This window comes from Harpia harpyja, chromosome 1, assembly GCF_026419915.1.
Source record: "Harpia harpyja isolate bHarHar1 chromosome 1, bHarHar1 primary haplotype, whole genome shotgun sequence".
Taxonomy (NCBI): domain Eukaryota; kingdom Metazoa; phylum Chordata; class Aves; order Accipitriformes; family Accipitridae; genus Harpia; species Harpia harpyja.
The window spans coordinates 4,656,834-4,675,152 of NC_068940.1; the positions used below are offsets into that span (position 1 = coordinate 4,656,834).

At 43.8% G+C, this 18,319-nt stretch overlaps 1 protein-coding gene across 2 annotated transcripts in view; it reads left to right on the top strand.

The window, feature by feature from the left end:
* The first annotated feature begins 516 nt into the window (after nt 1–516).
* Nucleotides 517–18,319, top strand: part of KIAA0319 (KIAA0319 ortholog) — a 56,079-nt gene continuing 38,276 nt past the window's right edge. The window contains exons 1-2 of one of the 2 annotated variants that reach the window (XM_052803276.1): nt 517–683; nt 10,316–10,477. In XM_052803276.1, the coding sequence (XP_052659236.1) occupies nt 10,429–10,477 (49 nt within the window). In that variant the 5' untranslated portion in view covers nt 517–683; nt 10,316–10,428. The remainder of the gene's footprint in view (nt 684–10,315; nt 10,478–18,319) is intronic. The other variant, XM_052803191.1, reaches the window with a different exon arrangement.

Genomic DNA, 18,319 nt, shown 5'->3' on the forward strand with positions numbered 1-18,319 from the left:
GGGGTAATCCCACGGAAGGTAACACGGCTCCACTGCAGGCAACGGGAGCGGGACAGACAGCAACGGGAGCGGGACCGGCGCCGCCCGCCCCCCGCCGCGGCGTTAACACCGGCCGCGGGGACGCCATTCCCGGCTCGCAGCCCTGCCGGGGGGCGGCGCCATTTCCTGCCCCCTGCGCCCGGCCTCTCTCCCGCGCCCCCTCCTCAAAATGGAGGCGCGGCGCCTCCTCGCCCTGCTCGTAGGAAGCCCCCGCTCTCCCTCCGGGGCTGAAGTCGGACCAACCCCGCGTCCCCGCCCGGTGGGCCGCTTCCCGCCCCTCTTCTCCCTGCCGCTGCCCGCAGGTGTGGCTCCCTTCCGCTGCGGCGGGCTCGGCGGCCTCAGCGCCGGGGCGGTGCGTGCTGGGGCGGGGTGTGTGTGTGTGTGTGAGGGGGGGGTCTCTGGGCAGTGATCCTGCGCGGAACGCGGCGGCCGCCCCCGGGAGGTGTACAGAAGGACGGCGCCTGCTCCTGAGTCAGCAGCGGCGAGGAGGCGGGCGGCACCTCGCCGCCCGGCCCCGCCGAGCACCACCACCCCCCCCCGGCCTCCCACAGCACCCGCGCCGGCTCCCAGCCCCGCCGGTGCCGAGCACCCGCCGGAGGAAGGGGGCCGTGGGGGCCCCGCCGGCTCCTGCCGTCCGCCGGCAGGTAGGCTCGTCCGCCGCGGCCTGGGCGCGGCCGCAGGTGCCGGCGCGGGTGGGGAAGGGGTGGATAAACGGAGCCGGCGCTGCCCAGCTCCCCGCTCGGGCGCCGGGTGAGGGGGTCCCTGGGGTCCGCGGGGAAGCGCAGCCCGGGTGCGAAGGGCTCCGGGGAAAGGAGTGTTCTGGCACGGCTCTGAGCGCCGTGCTGTGAAATACTGACGGGACAGCGGTGGCGACGATCCCGGTCTTTGGGGAGTTCTGCCTCCTTCCCCCGTCTGCGTGTGGCAAAACGCGTGGCGTGTGCGTGTGCAACCTGTTAGGCCGGGAGCGTGGGGAGAAGCGACGGTGGGTTGCGCTGGGGGAACGTGTATATGTTTTATATATACTATTATATATATTTATTTGTATACATCTATAAATATATATACGTATTTATGTATGAAGGGTCGAACAGTTTTGATGGGATGTCTTCGAAGTGTGTATGTGCATTTAGCAATATCTGACCCGAGCTCAGAAATCACAGCTTTATGTTGTCCTCCGTGTGTGTGTGTGTATATATATATCTCTCGATATTTATATATCCAAAGAATGTAAGAATATTACTTTTGCTGAGCTGCTCTCCAGTCTTTTGTCAAAGTGTGTGTTTGTTAGAGCCTAAACCTGCATTTATGCGTGACTGGTGAGCATGGTGCTGATGTGTAATATGTGAAATGCTTTGTCAGATTGCATTCTGAACAGTAGAGCAGAGCTTAAACAGAAGGAAATGCTATGTGTGATTTTTATATCACTGCAGTTTTGGGTGCTAGCTACGTTGGGATTGCTATAGAAAATCAGAAGACAGTTCCATCATTCCCCTGCCCCCCCTTCAGGAGCATATCACAGATAACCTATGGATAGTCAGATAGTTGAGGGAACAAAATGAAGCACAAACTGGTTTGCCCTCTGTTCCTCCCTATCTGTTTGTGCTCTAGGAGCACTCTCATGTTCCTCATACTGCCTGCATGACAAGATAGTGGAGTTGATATATGATATACTGGCTTTTAAACTCTTTGGGGTAGGTTCTGTATCTGCCTTTGCCTTTACAATACCTTGTAGTAGGAGACTGATCCTTAGCCACGCAACTCTAATAGGTGTTTGTTTTGTTTAATTGCCCACTCCTCCCCATGTGCACAGACATGGTATCTGTTTCAGGCAGAGCTCTTCAGGTCCTTCACAGCTCTACCTTCTGTGATGGTGAATAAAGTAGACTTGCTGTGGGCTTCTTCACATATTGGTTGTATGGACTTTGCTTTTATATCTTTCCTTTAAGAAAGCATGTGGTGATGCTTGATGTTTGCTAGTTTTGATAGTGGTACTAAATGTATATCCTTAGTAGGAAATTGGTGATGAAAGGTGGAGTTGTGATCAAGTGCTGTATATCCAGCAATCTCCAATTTCAGTGCTGTAGAGGAAGCGCAGAACCACTGTAATGGATATTGTACCCATGGGGAGAAATCCTTCCTACTGTCAGGCAGTTGGCTTTCAATTTCTGTCACAAAGTGTCTTTCTGTACAAATTTGTAATCTAATTTAACTGCAGATGTAGTTGCTTTTCCATTTAAGTACCTAATCTCTATCTGAATGGTGCCAGGGTATGACTGTGGAGTATTTTTCAGGATGATGTGACTTTGTGCTGAGCAGATAGGAATTCAGTCAGTCTGGTTGGAGGTAATATGAATGTGGTTAGCCTCATGCCAGTTTTCAGCTAGTTAACCTTGATTAGGGGGGCGGTTTAATAGTTGTTTCCCGTCCTAATGAGTTTTCCTTGATAAATCTGTCCTCTGTACAGTTTAGTAACTCTTCTGCATGTTACAAGGAGTTCCACTGGTTAAATATAGATGTTTTCTATAAAGAAACAAAATGTGCTCAGTCATCTGAGGTGGGGCTCTTAGGGGAGTGTGTGTGCACATGTGGGCTTTATTTGTTTATAACAAGCAACTAATTTTCTGAACAGCAGAGTTAGTGAAGATTTCTGTGAATCTGTGTCTTGAGGTCAAACAGGGATTTTTTCCATTGTCTTTGCATGTGCCTCTACATTTTTTTCCATGTAGTCCCCTCTTTCCACAGACTGCACTGAAAGTGTGACACACGGGCTACCATTTTCAATTATGGAAATTGGATGACATGTTTTTTCTGGGTGGGCAGTTTTGCCTTCTCTGGCTTGGCTGTTTTTACAGAAGTGATAGGAATTTAATTACCTGCTGGTAGTCTGTTCTCTGGTTGAAATCAGTTGATGGCTTAAAGGGTACTGTAAGGAGAAAAAAAAAAAGGGATCTATTTACACAGTGGTCAAGTAAGCTTTTTCTCAGCAGGAGACCAGACTAACAATGGACATAAAACTTGGCATGGTCATGTGGGTGAAAAGACTTCCTGCCCTGCCTTTCTTAGCCAAGAAGATTTACTAATTTCTCTGCTCTTGTATCAACACACAAGATTTTAAGTCTAGAAATGGATGTACAGCATCCAACCGCATTAAGAGTCTTTTCTTGAAGGTGGTAAAATACCAAGACACAAATGGAGAGAGTGTTTATGTACTTCACTTGCAAGATTTTGGCCTTTCCTGCTATCTACTGTTGTACCCATGCCACCTTATGCAAGCTTTTTTCCTGCAGTGTGTGTGATTGTATCTCAGGCAGTGGCTGGGTGTTCAATACTCTAATCTCAAAAATGGTCAATTAGCTTTGTTGACATTAGTACTTCCATTGCTTGAGCCAGTCTCTGCCAATCAATCTGTGAACAGCTCTTGAAGGCTATCATAAATTAGATGCACTTGTGTAACTTCTAAGTCTGGTTTTATAACACCATAGTCTTTTAATACAAAAATATTACCAAAAATCCTAGCACATGCATTTGACTTCAAGTGTCAGACTGTTGTTTCTTATACTGTATGGTATATTGTTAATTAATGAAGGTAATACCAGTCACTTGAAGGCCATAAAACAGAAAGTTTGGTTTTCATTTTAAGTGGGTTCCAGAGAACTTTCGCAGTAAAACTTAAATTTGAATGTAGTAGTTTTGCGTTGTCTTCCTCCACAATGTTTGCGTCGTGACTGCTATTACTGCTATAACATTGAAGCAAAATCTAGTAGTTGATTTAATTGCAACACTTCAAATTGCACTGGACAATAAATAACATAAAAGTTTTTGCTGCCCTTTCTGTAGCTGGTATTGCTTTGGCTGAAGTTGTAAACTTTTGTTGTTTCAAGACAACCTCGTGTGTGTGTGTATATATATGTATATAGACAGTTACATTAAGCGTAGGACTGCCAAATTGGTAATATGTTCATTTACTCAGCCATCCTGCTTTTTATAAGAGATACTGTTAGTTCAAAAATAGGGGTTTTGCTTTAGCTGTGGCTTGAGTTTCAGATGCTGTTTCAGTATTTCTTTTGGCATGTTGCCTAGCTGTGCTAATGACCAGAAGGGCAAGGAGGTGAGAAGCCCCTGCTTGCCTTTCCCACTGATGCTAGTGTGGCTGGGCCCAGCATTCAGGGCCCTTGCTCTCCTGGAGGTTTCTGCTGCCTGGCATTGTTCTCTGGCTGCTTTCGTGACACCACTTGTTCCTGTCTCTGATTTTATTAGCGTGAAGAGGTTCTGCTACACCTTTTGTAGGGCACCAGTGTACTGCCTTATGCTGTATTTGCTGTTCTGCAGCTCTAGGATTTGAATGTGTTCCCAGATACAGGTAATTCAGTCCATACGTGTTCTTACTGTTATAGCCCTGGCCTAATTATGTGCAGGAGGTGACAATATAGTTCTGCTTGGCTGACCCCTTTCTGTCTCTAAGGCAGAAAATTACTTGAGTCTGCATTAAAGTCCAGGTGAACCAAAACGCAGAGTGAGATTTGGGGTGGAGGAAAGGGGGACAATACAGGCAATTCCTTTTCCTTGGAAAGCTGTTGTACTTCATGTGGTGTTTACCAAAAGATGTTGTGGTCCTGATCAGCAACTGCATATGTGTAAAAGATTGTAAAGTCAAAATGCTTGTCTTGAGGGATCAGTTCAGAATTCCCTTCTTCTGTTGGCCAGAGTGCTGCCAGAAGCTGCCAGCTGGAACAGCAAAACATGGCTTTCAGAGTAAGGCAATATATGTATAATACATATATATTTTTACCATACCTGCCTATATACTTCTCAAGGCTGCCATCCCTCATCTAGCTAAGAGTGCAAGTCACTCTTATTATTAAGAGCCAAGAAATTCCAGTCATTACCAGTAGTGCTGTCTGCTCGTATTGTTACAAAAATAACAGTCTTTGTGATATCAGTGAAGGTTGGAGATTCAGCTAGAAAATTAATCTTGTGGCCTTAGTTATTTTTAACTGTTGGAATCTCATGGCTAGCCGCCACCTTAAATTTTAATGTCTCTTGTGTGTTGTGGTGAAACTTGTACTTGTGGGGAACAGTACAGTATCATGGGGAAGATAAGAGGAGCATTGCATGCATAAACTGCCGCAGTGTTTACTGTCTTAACTGTGTAAGAAAGCATGCAGTTTCTTGTAGTTAGATTCTCATCTGTGGATCAGAAGCTATGTGCTGAATTGTGACCGCATGTGCTTTGTGTCTGAGCTTGATCCTAATATCAGGAAATGCAAGCTAGTTTTGCAGTGAACGCAAGCTCTTTTATTATGTGGAAATTAAATATCAATAGATGTGTAGCCACAAAGAAGCCCGGGAGGACACAGTGCTGCTTTTGTACATTCATTGTACCCTCACATGGTGTGTCCCATAAGGATTCAATGAAGATTGTGCATGTGGTCTAATTTCTGGCATTTTGTAGCTTTGGTAACTCACGTTTTCTTAATATAAATTAAAAAAAAACCCCAAACCCACAACTGTTTGCCAGAAGTACTTGTGTTTCTGAATTCAGGACAAGTAGTGCTGCAAACATCTGGATCATTTGCACAGTGTTTCAGTGTTTTTCTTGGTGTTGCTGGAAGTAATCATGTAGATTCCTCAGTCAACTCTTCTGTAGGGTATAGAAGCTGCTACTTGTCTCCTTTTAGTGGCAGTGAGATAGTAAAGTTGGCCTCGCAGAGGAAAAGGCCTATAAAATAAACAATTCTTTTTCTGCCTTCTGATTGGGGTTAATTCTGACCTCGTGATGTTCTGATACAGAGCCTGATGCATTTTTCCTTAGGCTAAAGGGCTGAAAGTCTCTCTTAGGCACCTGGTCTGTTTGGCTGCTGCTGGGAATGAGTGAAGGTTACAGCAACTGCACAGTATCTTAGAAACCTTGAGTTTCAGTAATAAGCTCGTCTGCAAATCACAATTTTTGGTGGCTAACAACTTTTCCAAATCTAGACAGATTTCCATAGAAACAGGAAGAAGGCTGTGTGTGAAATTATGGTCTTACCATAATAGTATCTTCCCTCTGCCTCAGCCTGCTGAGGTATTTGGGATATATGTGTTAATAAGTTGGACATACTTATTAGGTTCTCCATCCATCCTATCTATGTTCCTGTGTTCTCATTCTCAAAAGCAACAGAAACATTCAAAAAAACTGTTGGAAAGTGAAGTTTATAAAAATTATATGCTCTGTATGGCCCTCTGATTTAGTTTGAATGTTCTGAAATAAAACACTACATAAAAATAATCACTTTGAGTAATGTGTTAGAATAAATGTGCAGATGATCAGCACTGGCAGGTGCGTGCTAGTGGGTTCAGCTGGAAAGGCTTAAGAAATCAGCTGTTTTCAACTGGGGATCACTGCCTGCATAGCTGAGAGTCAGGATAGATTCACCAAGGGGAAGTCATGCTTGACCAACCTCTTAGTCATTTCATTATGGAAGTCTGGCTTGGTAGATTGGGGCAGAACAGTGGATATTGCCTACCTTGACTTCAGGAAGGCTTTTGACACTGTCTCACATAACATCCGTGTAGAGAAGCTGTTGAAATAATGGCTGGATAAGCAGATAGCGAGGTGGACTGAAAAATAGCTGAATGGCTGTGTCCAGAGTGTGATGGTCAGTGGCACAAACTCTGGTTGGAGGCCAGTAACTAGAGGTGTACCCCAGGGATCAGTACTGGGCCCTGTCCTGTTTAACATCTTCATTAATGATCTGGATGATGGGGCCCAGTGTACCATCAGCAAGTTTGCTGATGACACAAAACTGGGAGAAGTGGTGGATAGGCCAGAGAGTCGTGCTTCCATCCAGAGGGACCTTGACAGGTTCGAGCAATGGGCTGACAGGGACCTCAAGAAGTTCAGCAAGTGGAATTGCCCATGGGGAGGAACAACTCGATGGGGACCACCCAGCTGTAAAGCAGATTGGCAGAAAAGGACCTAGGGGTCCTGGTGGACACCAAGTTGACTGTGAGCCAGCACTGTGTCCTTGCCACAAAGAAGGCTAATGGTATCCTGGGCTGCATTAGGAGGAACATTGCTAGCAGGTCAAGGGAGGTGATCCTTCCCCTCTGCTCAGCACTAGTGAGGCTACACCTTGGGTGCTGTGTCCAGTTCTGGGCTCCCCAGTACAGATATGGAGCTATGGGAGGGAGTCCATTGAAGATGATCAAGGGACTGGAGCATCTTTCCTATGAGGAAAGGCTGAGAAAGCTGGGGCTATTCAGCCTGGAGAAGGCTTGGAGGGAAGTCTTCAGTGTTTACAAATACCTGGAGGGAGGGTGTAAGGAAGATTGGGCCAGGTGGTTCCCAGTGACAGACCAGCTGGCAACAAGCACAAACTCAAACACTGGAGGTTCCCCTCTGAACATCAGGAAACACTTTCTTACTGTGAGGGTGACCAAGTACTGGTACAGGTTGCCCAAGGAGGCTGCGGAGTCTCCATCGTTGGAGATACTCACATCAGTCTGGATATGGTCCTTGGCAGCCTGCTCCAGGTTGTCCTGCTTGAGCGGGGGGGGTAGACAAGGTGACCTCTAGATGTCCCTTCCCACCTCAACCATTCTGTGGATTGATTGTGTGAGTCTGCGTAGTTAATTTCAGCGCAAAATGAAACAATTTCATTTGTATCGCCTTTACAGTGAAATAAAAATATGACGCTCCATGTTGTGGGACCTTCAGGACTTACTTAAACATTCTTCCTCTCCTATGCTGAAGTGCTCATTTCTGTTCAGTTGCTGATCGTACTGTACCCTGATGATGCCCAGGTCTCAACCATTTCAGTGGCTGCATTCTAAGCGGGACATTTGGAATGACTTGGCTTAAAAAAATAAGAACTTTTGGGCTTTTTGTCTGTTACAAAACCAGATAACTTTATAGGTGATGGAAGGACAGGAGAGTAATTGGGGAATGCAAGACAGTAAAAAATGGCCTTGTTGCTGAAGAGTTTGTATCATAGAAGTAGTGCCTGGAAGCATTTAGACAACCTGTTGTTCTAAGGTGAAGCCTTACTAAATTAGTCCTGCTCAGTACAGAGGAGCACAGCTACATCTATTCTGTCAGGAATCGCTTCCTGAGAGAACATCTAACTGCAGATATCAAAATAGTGTCATACTAGAAACAGCATAGTGTTGTTGTGTGGTGTGTTTTGGTGGTTTTTGGTGACAGTTATTTTTTGTGATCAGAGATAACTTTTCTAATTGTGCAGCATATGAATAAATTGGGAGACCAGCTTATTCTTCAGTGTTCTGGCCACTTTGCACCTGCCTTAGGAGGGGGACTTTTTTTGAAGTTGGATAGAACAAAGGTCACAAAAGTCAGGTTATATTTTAAATGAAGTATCAGGCCTTTGGAAAGTTAATAATATTCTCTCCTGGGTTTGCAGGGAGCTTGCCCAAAGCCTTATCTTTTTGTACTTGGGACTCGTTTTTAAATCTAATTTATTATTTTCTTTTTTTATCTTGCTTTAGTGATGCTCTGTGGTCATTTTGCTTATGTCCTGAGCAGAGTTAGTGTTTGTACCACAGACTTGAGGAGAAGTTGTCAGAGTCCAGTACACTCTGGCCAGGTACTTTTAGATATTCCAAGGGTGGAGGGTATAATGTTTAATATCAGATTTACTTATTGGAGATACTTGATGTGACACGGGATTTCTGATTTAGTGGAGCAATACAAAATATACTGAAATCACAGTGCAAATGTACATTACACTTGGCAAAGTATAGTAATGGCAGTATACAGTTCAATCGCAATACCAATGTGATTCCCATTACTGGTCTCTACAATAAGCTCACCGTTGCAACACTGGGCATCCTCCGTCACTGGAAAGGAACGCGTGGGCTGAAGTCTGCTCGAGCCCATTGCTGTCTTCAAAATTGTTTCATTAGTTTTTCAGTTTTTATACTCTGTATTGGGCTGAGCTATGTGTTTGTTTCCCCCATGCTGGTCTGGCTAGCTCAGGGAGACATTCATACTAATGAACTAAATGGGAGAAACGTTTACATCATCAGTTGATCCACTCAACTGTGGATAGATGTTTAACAACACCTATCACCTAAAACAAAGGCCAACCTCTGGTCCCCTTTGTGTTGAGATAAATACAGGGCTGGCTTTGCAAAAGCTGTGGTCAGTCACACCCTACCTGATTTCCTGAGCTCCCTGGGCACATTGCCCTTGCCCATCTCCTCTGAGCCTTCCTCCATGGTAGGGTTTTATTGGTCAGTCACAAAAGTATAAGTTGCAGACCACAGTCCAGTTGCTCCTGTGCTTTACAGACATGCCATCTACAAAAGATCCTTTCTCTGAGAGCAAATGTCCAGCTGCTGAGCCGTTAGGATTTCTACTCTAGTCCAGTCAGCCTTAGCAAGAGGAGCATGTCTGAGTAACTTCCTTCTTCCCTTGGCAAGGGAAAAAAGCAAGATGGTCTTTCATCATATAAAATTATGTGTGGTAAAGAACCTGCCAAGAGCAGCCAGTTAGCGGTATTTCTATCATACGTAGATACAGGCAGCTGAAATACGAAAGTCATTACCTTTACCAAGTCACATAATGAACGTCAAAGGGAATTGCCTGGGATACTCTGCCTTGAGAAGTACTGTTCTCTGAAAAAAGCACTGCCTGTGTTTTCATTTACAGAAGTGTTTTTTGGTCAAGCATCTACTTAGGATCCTTTGGTGGCAGGGGCGGGAGGAGGGAGAGTTGTGAGTTTGGCTAAACTAACTTTTTTCCTTGCATGAATAATGTTGCTTTCAACTATTCCTTCCTTAGTAGGCCTATTTTTTGCTTAGGCTGCCATATTTGGAGAATTTAGTGTCTTGGCAAGGAATGTCTCCCTAGAAATTCTGGAGAAGCTCTGCTTGCATTACCTTGATAGCTGGGAGAGAATAGCTTGAGGGCTGCCTCAAGAATTTTAGCATGGATGATACTGTCCGTGACTTCTCAGTTAAGCGTACCTGCTAGTTTCTGTTTAAAGTCAGAGCAACACCAGGGTCTGGCTAACTGCAGACAAAATATTTGTGGGGTTTGAGGTACAGGAGCGCAAGTGTGCAAACCTTTCTGGGACATTTCTGCATCTCCGGAGAATGAGATTTCCAGGTAGGTAATTTGTTCTGTGTCTTCAGCTTGCCTGATCTACTATGTCATCCATCAAGAAGTCAGGAAGTAATAATAAAGCCTACATTTAACCTGTCTTGGCTTTTACTGTGACATTCTAATTAATGCTCACATCTGACCTATTTTCTCCTGTGCTGTCTGTTGCAGTGCTTCATGGCCGCAGCAGGGAAGTAAACAATATTAGAGGAAACCGACGCTAAGGTATACAATTTCCACGCAGCTGGTTGGAAAAGCAGTTGTCACTGCCTTCCTGGTGCAGCATGGCATTTGGACTTGGTGTTCTCTACCTGTTACTATGGGCAATTACAGGTAGGAGTTTACTTCTTGTGTGAGTCACAAAGAATGAGTGAAGCAAATGTTCCTGGAGTGTGTATGCAAGTGTGAATGAAGTATGAATAAGGCAAGAGCTGGGAAATCTTGTGATTCCTCAGTGCAAAAAGTTCTTGCAAGGTACAGCTTTGTAACTGGCCATTGATGGCAACGGAGGAAGACAGTTGTGAGTAGCTGTTTGGAGCCAATTCCAATAGGGCTGTTTCAGGGGAGATGCATGGGGCAAGAGTGGGTAGTGGGAGAGTTCAAAGAGTTTTCCTTCTCTTTCTCTTGCAGGATAGCAATTTAAGAATATGTTGCTTGTGTTCTAAGCTACCTTTTTTCTTCTTACATCTCTCACCTCATCTGCTCAACAGACATGTATTTTCTTTCAAAGACCACAGCAAAGTCCTGTAAGTTTCTGCTTCAGCCACAGAGATAGGTAAATTACTTCCATAATCAGACAGATGAAGAATGATAGTAATTTTTAATACTGCCTCTCTGTCATAGGGAGACTTAATCTGGTGCAGGCAGTTTTGACATGGCAACTACAGAACAATATATGCAAACATGGGGTTTATTTCTTTAAAGGACAGTGTTTGAACTCTGACTGTGGAGATAGTGGCAGTATGTATATTAACAGGAATTGAGAAAATGAAAGCTAGATAACTGAGTATTATCTCGTGTAGTATAAACAGGATTGGCTGTTTCATGAGGGAGAGCCTTGCTAATGTGCTATGGCTTAAATTGACTACTGAATTTGGAAACTTGGATGAGGGGTGATAGGTATTAATTACAGCTGAGGGGGGATAGGCATTAACTACGGCTGTGCTCATACCTGGTTTGAAGTAGTCCTCAAGATCACCATGAGAATCTCATAGTGCCAAGCTTTTTGAGGACAACATGGAGCTGAGGTTTCTGTTGCTGTAGTAAACAGTAAGTATGCCTTCTGTAAATAAATAAAATGTTCTCCTATGAGATACTGAGTACCTGCTGTAGGGTCCATGCCAGTATCTTTAGGAAAAAAACCCACAGCAACTTCAATAAAGGCAGTAATGTGCAGTAAATACTGAATTTTGGCTGTAGAGGATGTCACAGTTTTATGCTTTTGATAATGCTGTTAATTGTTAGCAGGCTAGAATATCCTCCATGTGCATATAGAAAGTCTTGTTTTTATTCCATAGTTGCAATTTTGCTATGCTCTCTTGATTTATATGAGAACAAGACCATTACGCTCAGACTGCTGGCTGTATTCCAAGCCTCTCCCTGTATCTCTGGTACCAGCACAGAGTGTTTAGTGGCTAATACATCCTAGTATCACATTATTTTAGTATAAATTTTAGTATTGATTTATTTCTATTGTGATAATTTGCAGTGTTTTCCATGTACTTAATATTAACTCTAAACTGGAAGGTACTTGCTGATTTCCAGGTTATGTTTGTTGATACATCAGTGGATGCTCACATTTAAGTCAAAAGGACTTCTTTTTTTGTGCAAGCTTGAAGGTGAATTGACTCAGGCTCAGAAGTTGCTAGATGTTCATTCTGCAGTTTTTCTCTGCACATGAGCTTGTGCTTCTAAAGGGTAGTTTTCCTTTAAAAAAAAAAGTTTTCTTACATTTGTTTTAACTTAAGATATTGAGAAGGCTGACTTAATATGAGAAAAGCTTGACATTACATTGTTGAGAGAACAGAGAAATGGGTTAATTAGTGAGTATCTTCAGAATGATATTGAAGAGTATGCTCTGGTTTGTCAAAAGAAATTGTGGGCTACTCTCTCCTGTTTAGATGAAATTTATTTGTTTGTTTTTATTTTGTGTGTAGTGGCTTTTGGCTAATAGTGTTTGACTGTTTCATGAATGTGGTAGGTTGACCTTGGCTGGCTGCCAGGTGCCCAGTAAGTCACTCAATCACTTCCCCTTCTCAACAAGATGGGAGAGAAAAATATGATTAAAAGCTCATGGGTCGAGATCAGGACAGGGAGATCACGTGCCAATTATAGTCAAGAGCAAACCAGACTTGACATAGGGAACTTAATTTAATTTATTGCCAATTAATCAGAGTAGGATAATGAGAAGTAAGAACAAATCTAAAAACACCTTCCCCCCCACCTCTCCCTTCTTCCCAGGCTCAGCTTCACTCCTGTCTCATCTAACTCCTTCCCCTGAGTGGCTCAGGGGGATGGGGAATGAGGGTTGCAATCAGTTCATAGTACTTCGTCTCTGCTGCTCCTTCCTCCTCACACTTTCTCCTGCTCCAGCGTGGGGTCACTCCCACAGGAGACAGTCCTTCACAAACTTCTCCAATGTGGACCCTTCCCATGGGCTGCAGTTCTGCAAGAACTGCTCCAGCATGGGCCCTTTCCATGGGGTGCAGTCCTTCAAGCACAGGCTGCTCCAGTGTGGATCCCCCACAGGGTCACAGGTCCTGCCAGAAAACATACTTCTGCATGGGCTCCTCTCTCCACGGGTCTGCAGTTCCTGCCAGGAGCCTGCTCCAGCACAGGCTCTCCGCGGGGTCACAGCTTCCTTTAGGGCTCATCCACTTGTTCCAGTGTGGGGTCCTCCACAGGCTGCAGGATGGATATCTGCTCCACCATGGACCTCTGTGGACTGCAGGAGGACAACTTGCCTCACCATGGTCTTTCCCACGGGCTGCAGGGGAATCTCTGCTCTGGTGCCTGGCGCACCTCCTCCCCCTCCTTCTTCACTGACCTGGGGGTCTGCAGGGTTGTCTCTCTCACATGTTCTCACTCCTCTCTCCTGGCTGCTGCTGTTGCACAGTGTTTTTTTTTCCCCTTCTTAAATATGTTATCACAGAGGTGCTACCACTGTCGCTGATGGGCTTGGCCTTGGCCAGCGGTGGGTTCCTCTTGGAACTGGCTCTGTCTGACATGGGGGCAGCTTCTGGTGTCTTCTCACAGAAGCCACCCCTGCAGTTCATTTCCCCCTACCCCCAACTACCAAAACCTTGCCACATAAACCCACTACAATGAAAAACAAAGGTAGAACAGTAGGCAGATCACCTAATGGATACGGGTATCTACCACTGACTAACGTCTGTGCCTCTCAGAAGGCTTGAGCTGGATGTGGCAATAGGTAGTGTGTACCATGTACCATGCCTCTGCCACTCAGCGTGTCATGCAATTCGGATGATTGACTTCCCAAACGTGTGGATGCAGCTCCTAATTTTTCCACGTAGGCATTCCTTATAATGCCAGTCTCATTTCACTGTCTTATATCCATACATTGATGAAATCAGCTTATATTGAAATAGATTTAAATTATTCTGGTCATTAATAAAAATCAATAGGTTTTGCGCTAAGGCATCCAAAAAGGATTTTTTTTTTTTCTTTCCCCTCATGCTTTCCACCACAGAAACAACAGTTACTTTGCAACTGGGAATCCAACACCTTGGAATCAATTCAGCCTAGCTCTCGTCTTGAGCAGGCATATTATAATCTGGCATTTGAGGCAGAACTTGCAAGTACTGCTATTGAAATGCATTTCTGCAAATATAATAGTGTTCTCATGGCTGACTCTCAGTTTTCTCATACTGTGTGTTCATATTGTGGTGCTTTGTTCTGAGATTAGCCACTCCAACAAAAATGCAAAGATGGATTGGCAGGTAATTGCAGTCACAGGTGTTGTGCAGCTTAGTCTCCTGTTTTTAACTCCGTGCAGCCCAGCCATAGATTACGTGACATTCCAGAGTCTTTGCTAGACATCACCAGTATCCTTTTCTTTACTGTAGGGGAGGGTGTTTCTAAATACAAGACAAATTTTCAACACAGTTCACTATTGCTGGTGTTGGACTTTGAAGAATAAGATGAACACCATTTTCTTCCCATGTATCTAATGCATGAAACACAGGCCAGGAGTGTCAAAGGACAATTTAAGATGTAGGTATGCCTTTGAAATGACAGTGGAACCATTAGCCTGGGGTCGCAGTGTATCCTTTGTTACTTATACTGCCATGGCTAGATGTTCTAGTAATGTGTTCTGGTTCACACAGGTCTTACCAGAGAGACAAGATGGTATAGTGCCTGATTATGATCTCTGAGATTATAGTGAGTTATGCAGTATGCCAGGTTAGTTCACATTGTCCGTGTCTCTGTTGTAAGTGGTCTGGTGTTTCCTTGTGGAGGGATGTAACGGCTGCGCCCGTGCATCTACCGTTCTAGTCTCCAACTGCAAATATCCACTGTCATTGATGGGACAGATGAGCTGTCTGAGTGATTCAGTGTGCTTAAATGCCCATGTGTACATCAAGGGGAGAACAGGCTGTCAGTTGGATGCATCGTTTTGGCAGGCCAGATCTCTGCAGTTTGGGCACATTTGGATTGTAAGCATATTCATAGCCTGCTTAAAAAAAGAAAAAAAGGAGGGAGGGTTTTTTAGGTGTGTGGGGTTTTTTGCTTTTTTTTTTTTCCCTCTTTAAATAGCACTTAGTTGATTTATCAGTAACAAACAGGGATGGTAATGAATGGAATGAAAACAATACTTGGAGAGGACCATCAGGCCCACTGAACTAATGAGGGAGCTTTAACAGATCCTGGACACAAGAAGTGAATGATAAATATCACAAAGGGTGCTGTAATGGCCACAAAACCTTTGCAGCTCATTGTTTGTAGATGTAACTAGAATACTATTGGCTTTATTTAGCTTTGTGTTGAGGATTTGCTTTTATGTAATTGAGCATTTTTTTGTCTATTTGTTCTCCTTCTCCTCCCCTTGCAGTGCTTAATCTGCAGTCAGCATCCTTACTGAGGCCCAGAAGAGCACTTTGGTATCCCAGATGTATCCCTGTTTAAAGTCCTGTGAGATTTCAGAGAAAGGGAGGGGAAACATCAAATAACCTAAAATAGCCTGTAGAAAAAGAATGAAGATGCATTCATGGTGTACAGAGATGTTATTGTTGCTAGAGAAACTGATGCAGTGGCATTTCAGATGTTGATGAAGTTCTCAGTAATACGGCTTTTCTGGTTTCCAGGACAGTACTTTCTATAGGCCCTTACTAAAGCTGCTGGAGTATAAGCCTTTTTCAGCATTTATGATATAAACTGTGCTTTTTAGGGGTTTATAACTACTGTGGAAATTGGCTCTGGCTTGAAAATTGGAGTTCAAGTTCTTCTCTTAGGTGATTGCAATTTTAAAAGAAAAGTTATTTTTATTTTGCTTCCAGAACCTTATCAAAATTGTTTCAATGTGTTATTATGGTGGTAGGTAAAACAAAACTGATTTCTTACTGATACAACATCTTTTCTCTCAAAATTTATCAAAATGAGGTAAAAGTTACTTGGATAGATTTAAAAAAAAAATCGTTAACCCTAAAAATGGAATGGAAGTACTTTGTTGCTTAAAGAGAGTGGAGGGAGCAGACGTCAAGAAAGCAGAGACAGTCCTACTCTTCCTGTAGGAAACTGCTGTAGGACCTTCCATTCTCACGCAGCTCAGAGGCTTCCAGGCTGTGAGAACAGTGTGCCATGTGAGCTCTCAGTGCTGTGCTGCCAGCAGTAATGCAGTGGGAGGTGATTCTGGTCAAATGTGACTTTTTCTTGGTGCAGGGTCTGAATCTGAGCTCTTCTCTATTGCACATTCCCTCTTGCCCCTTCTTTCTGCTTGTTGTACTGCTTGCCGCTAGGGAAAACAAATAGACCAGTGGACAGTTCTGTCCTTGCAGGATTTCAGGCCAGCGTAATTAGCCATGAAGAACCCAGTGTTGGTACGCTGTCACAATTTGCTACTTCCTGACTGAAGAATATTTGCCTCCAAGTCATTCAAGTGCTCGTGGTTGTGTGACCCTGCCAGAGAGGGGGAAGAGCATCTATTAGGTGTTGCAGTTAGTCTCTGTGTCTGGTTGAGGAAAGTTCTCCAGCCAGCTGTGATGGAAGAACAGCTGTGTTCTGCTGGGCTCTTGACATCAGCGGACTCATGCACCAAGATGTGAAAGAGCGGCAGCGTGCAGCTCAAAGAAGGGTGTGGATGTTTCCTCACTAAAGGAAGGAATCTCTTTAAAATGAAGCTGTGTTCCACAGTGTGAGTGTTTATTAGGGAATTGGTGGGGGGCATGGTTTTTTTTTTTTTAGGGTAACCAACTTGCCTGACTATGTCTCTAGATATGTCAGTGTTGTCCTACTGTAGATGTAACAAGGTACAGCTAAAAGGAAGGGGAACACTTGGCTTGCAGAACTTTTAGGCTATTGGTGGCCCAGGCGCCAGAGGTTTTTCAGGGCTCGTAATAAAGGGAGGCAGTCTTTTTGTTGGTAACATGAATGAGTACTTCTGAAACAGTAAGCAGAATTGCATGATGCTATTTTTTTTGCCATTACTGGTCAGAGTAGAACAGTGCTTTAATTTCTGAGTTCAGTTAACTAAAGGAAAACAGCTGTGCTATGATCTCAGGCAGTAGGTAATGGTTTAGCAGACAAAAATGTTACTATGTGACCTTTCATGTGGCACACTTTCAGTAAATTTTCTGTAAATAAGAGACTTCCCTAACTCTTACTTGAGCCCATTGCAGGCTGGAGATTGGACAGGGTGAAGGGGAATATGAAATTAGAGATTAGATTAAGTTCACTCTAAGTAGATGTTGCGTATTTTCCATCTGAAAACAATTAATGGACACATGGGAAATAGCCTGCTTAATTCATCCATTCTTGCTCACCTACTGCTAGAATTTAACTCGGGTGTAACTAGCTGAAGCAATAGATGAAATTTTGATTACTTTGATATTTGGATTACACTGTTAGATTTAATTTAGAGTTGGTGGGGAAATAATTTTCCCATTGTACAGAAATTCTGAAGCTTAATGTTTTTTCTTTTCCTTATTGGGATGAAACCAAGGCCTTCTGACATTTGAAAAAGGGGGTAGCTAAGGTCTGTGGCTAGAATGCTTGCTTGGGAGATTTAAGTTCAAAGTCGTGCATTATTTTAGGAATATTCTGGACTTTTTTCTCTATGGCTAATGAGACACCATTAATTTCTTGGGAGGCTGACTCTCCAGTGTGATAGCTGATGTATCAAACTGAAAGTGGCAGAGTGAGATTTGAAGCTTGCTTTGACATCAGGCTGAGTGAGGACTGGCTTCAGATGAGAGTTTTGGATTATTCCATTGTGTCAGTCTGTCTCTAAGACAAGAATTGTTGGTTGTTTTTTCTTAACAAATAAATAATGAAACTTTCAAATTTCTTTTGACAGGTTGGTCACTTTCTCCTTCAGGGATGAGGTAAAGAAGGGAAGGGATGAAAACAGCCTGCAAAGGAGTTTTTTGACCCACCTTAATAGAGCTGTTCCTAAAGTATTAATTGTAATGAGTTGTTACTGACCTAATGTAGCGCATTCACACAGAGTCATGTTTCTGTTTTACCCTATTAAAGACCTGTTTCTCATCTCCCTGCTGACTTACGGGGTTAACTAAATTGGTACCTGTTGAAAAAGGACAGAATGGTTAAATGGGCTGCCTGACTCTTATACTTCATTTTAACCCAGACCTCTGCCGGCTTCCCTGTCCGAAGTTGTGCAGACAACCTAAAGGAAAGACTTGTGATGACAATTCAGTCTCTGTCAGGGTCTTATGTTTTTGGAGGTGAAAGGGAATGTAGAGGAAATATTTATATGCAGTGTGGAAAAAAATAAAAAACACAAATCCTGAGCACCTCCCGGGTACAGATAAAGATACTTTATGTCTGGGCTATGTTAGAACAGGATAAGTTGTTTTAAATTCATGTTCCCCTGGGTAGATTTTTCACTGAAAGTGCAAAGTGGAAGAGTAAACAGCATCCCGGATCTGTGAAGGAGTAGCTGGAGTCAGAAAAATGGCACTTGAAGCTTTTTATCAAGCT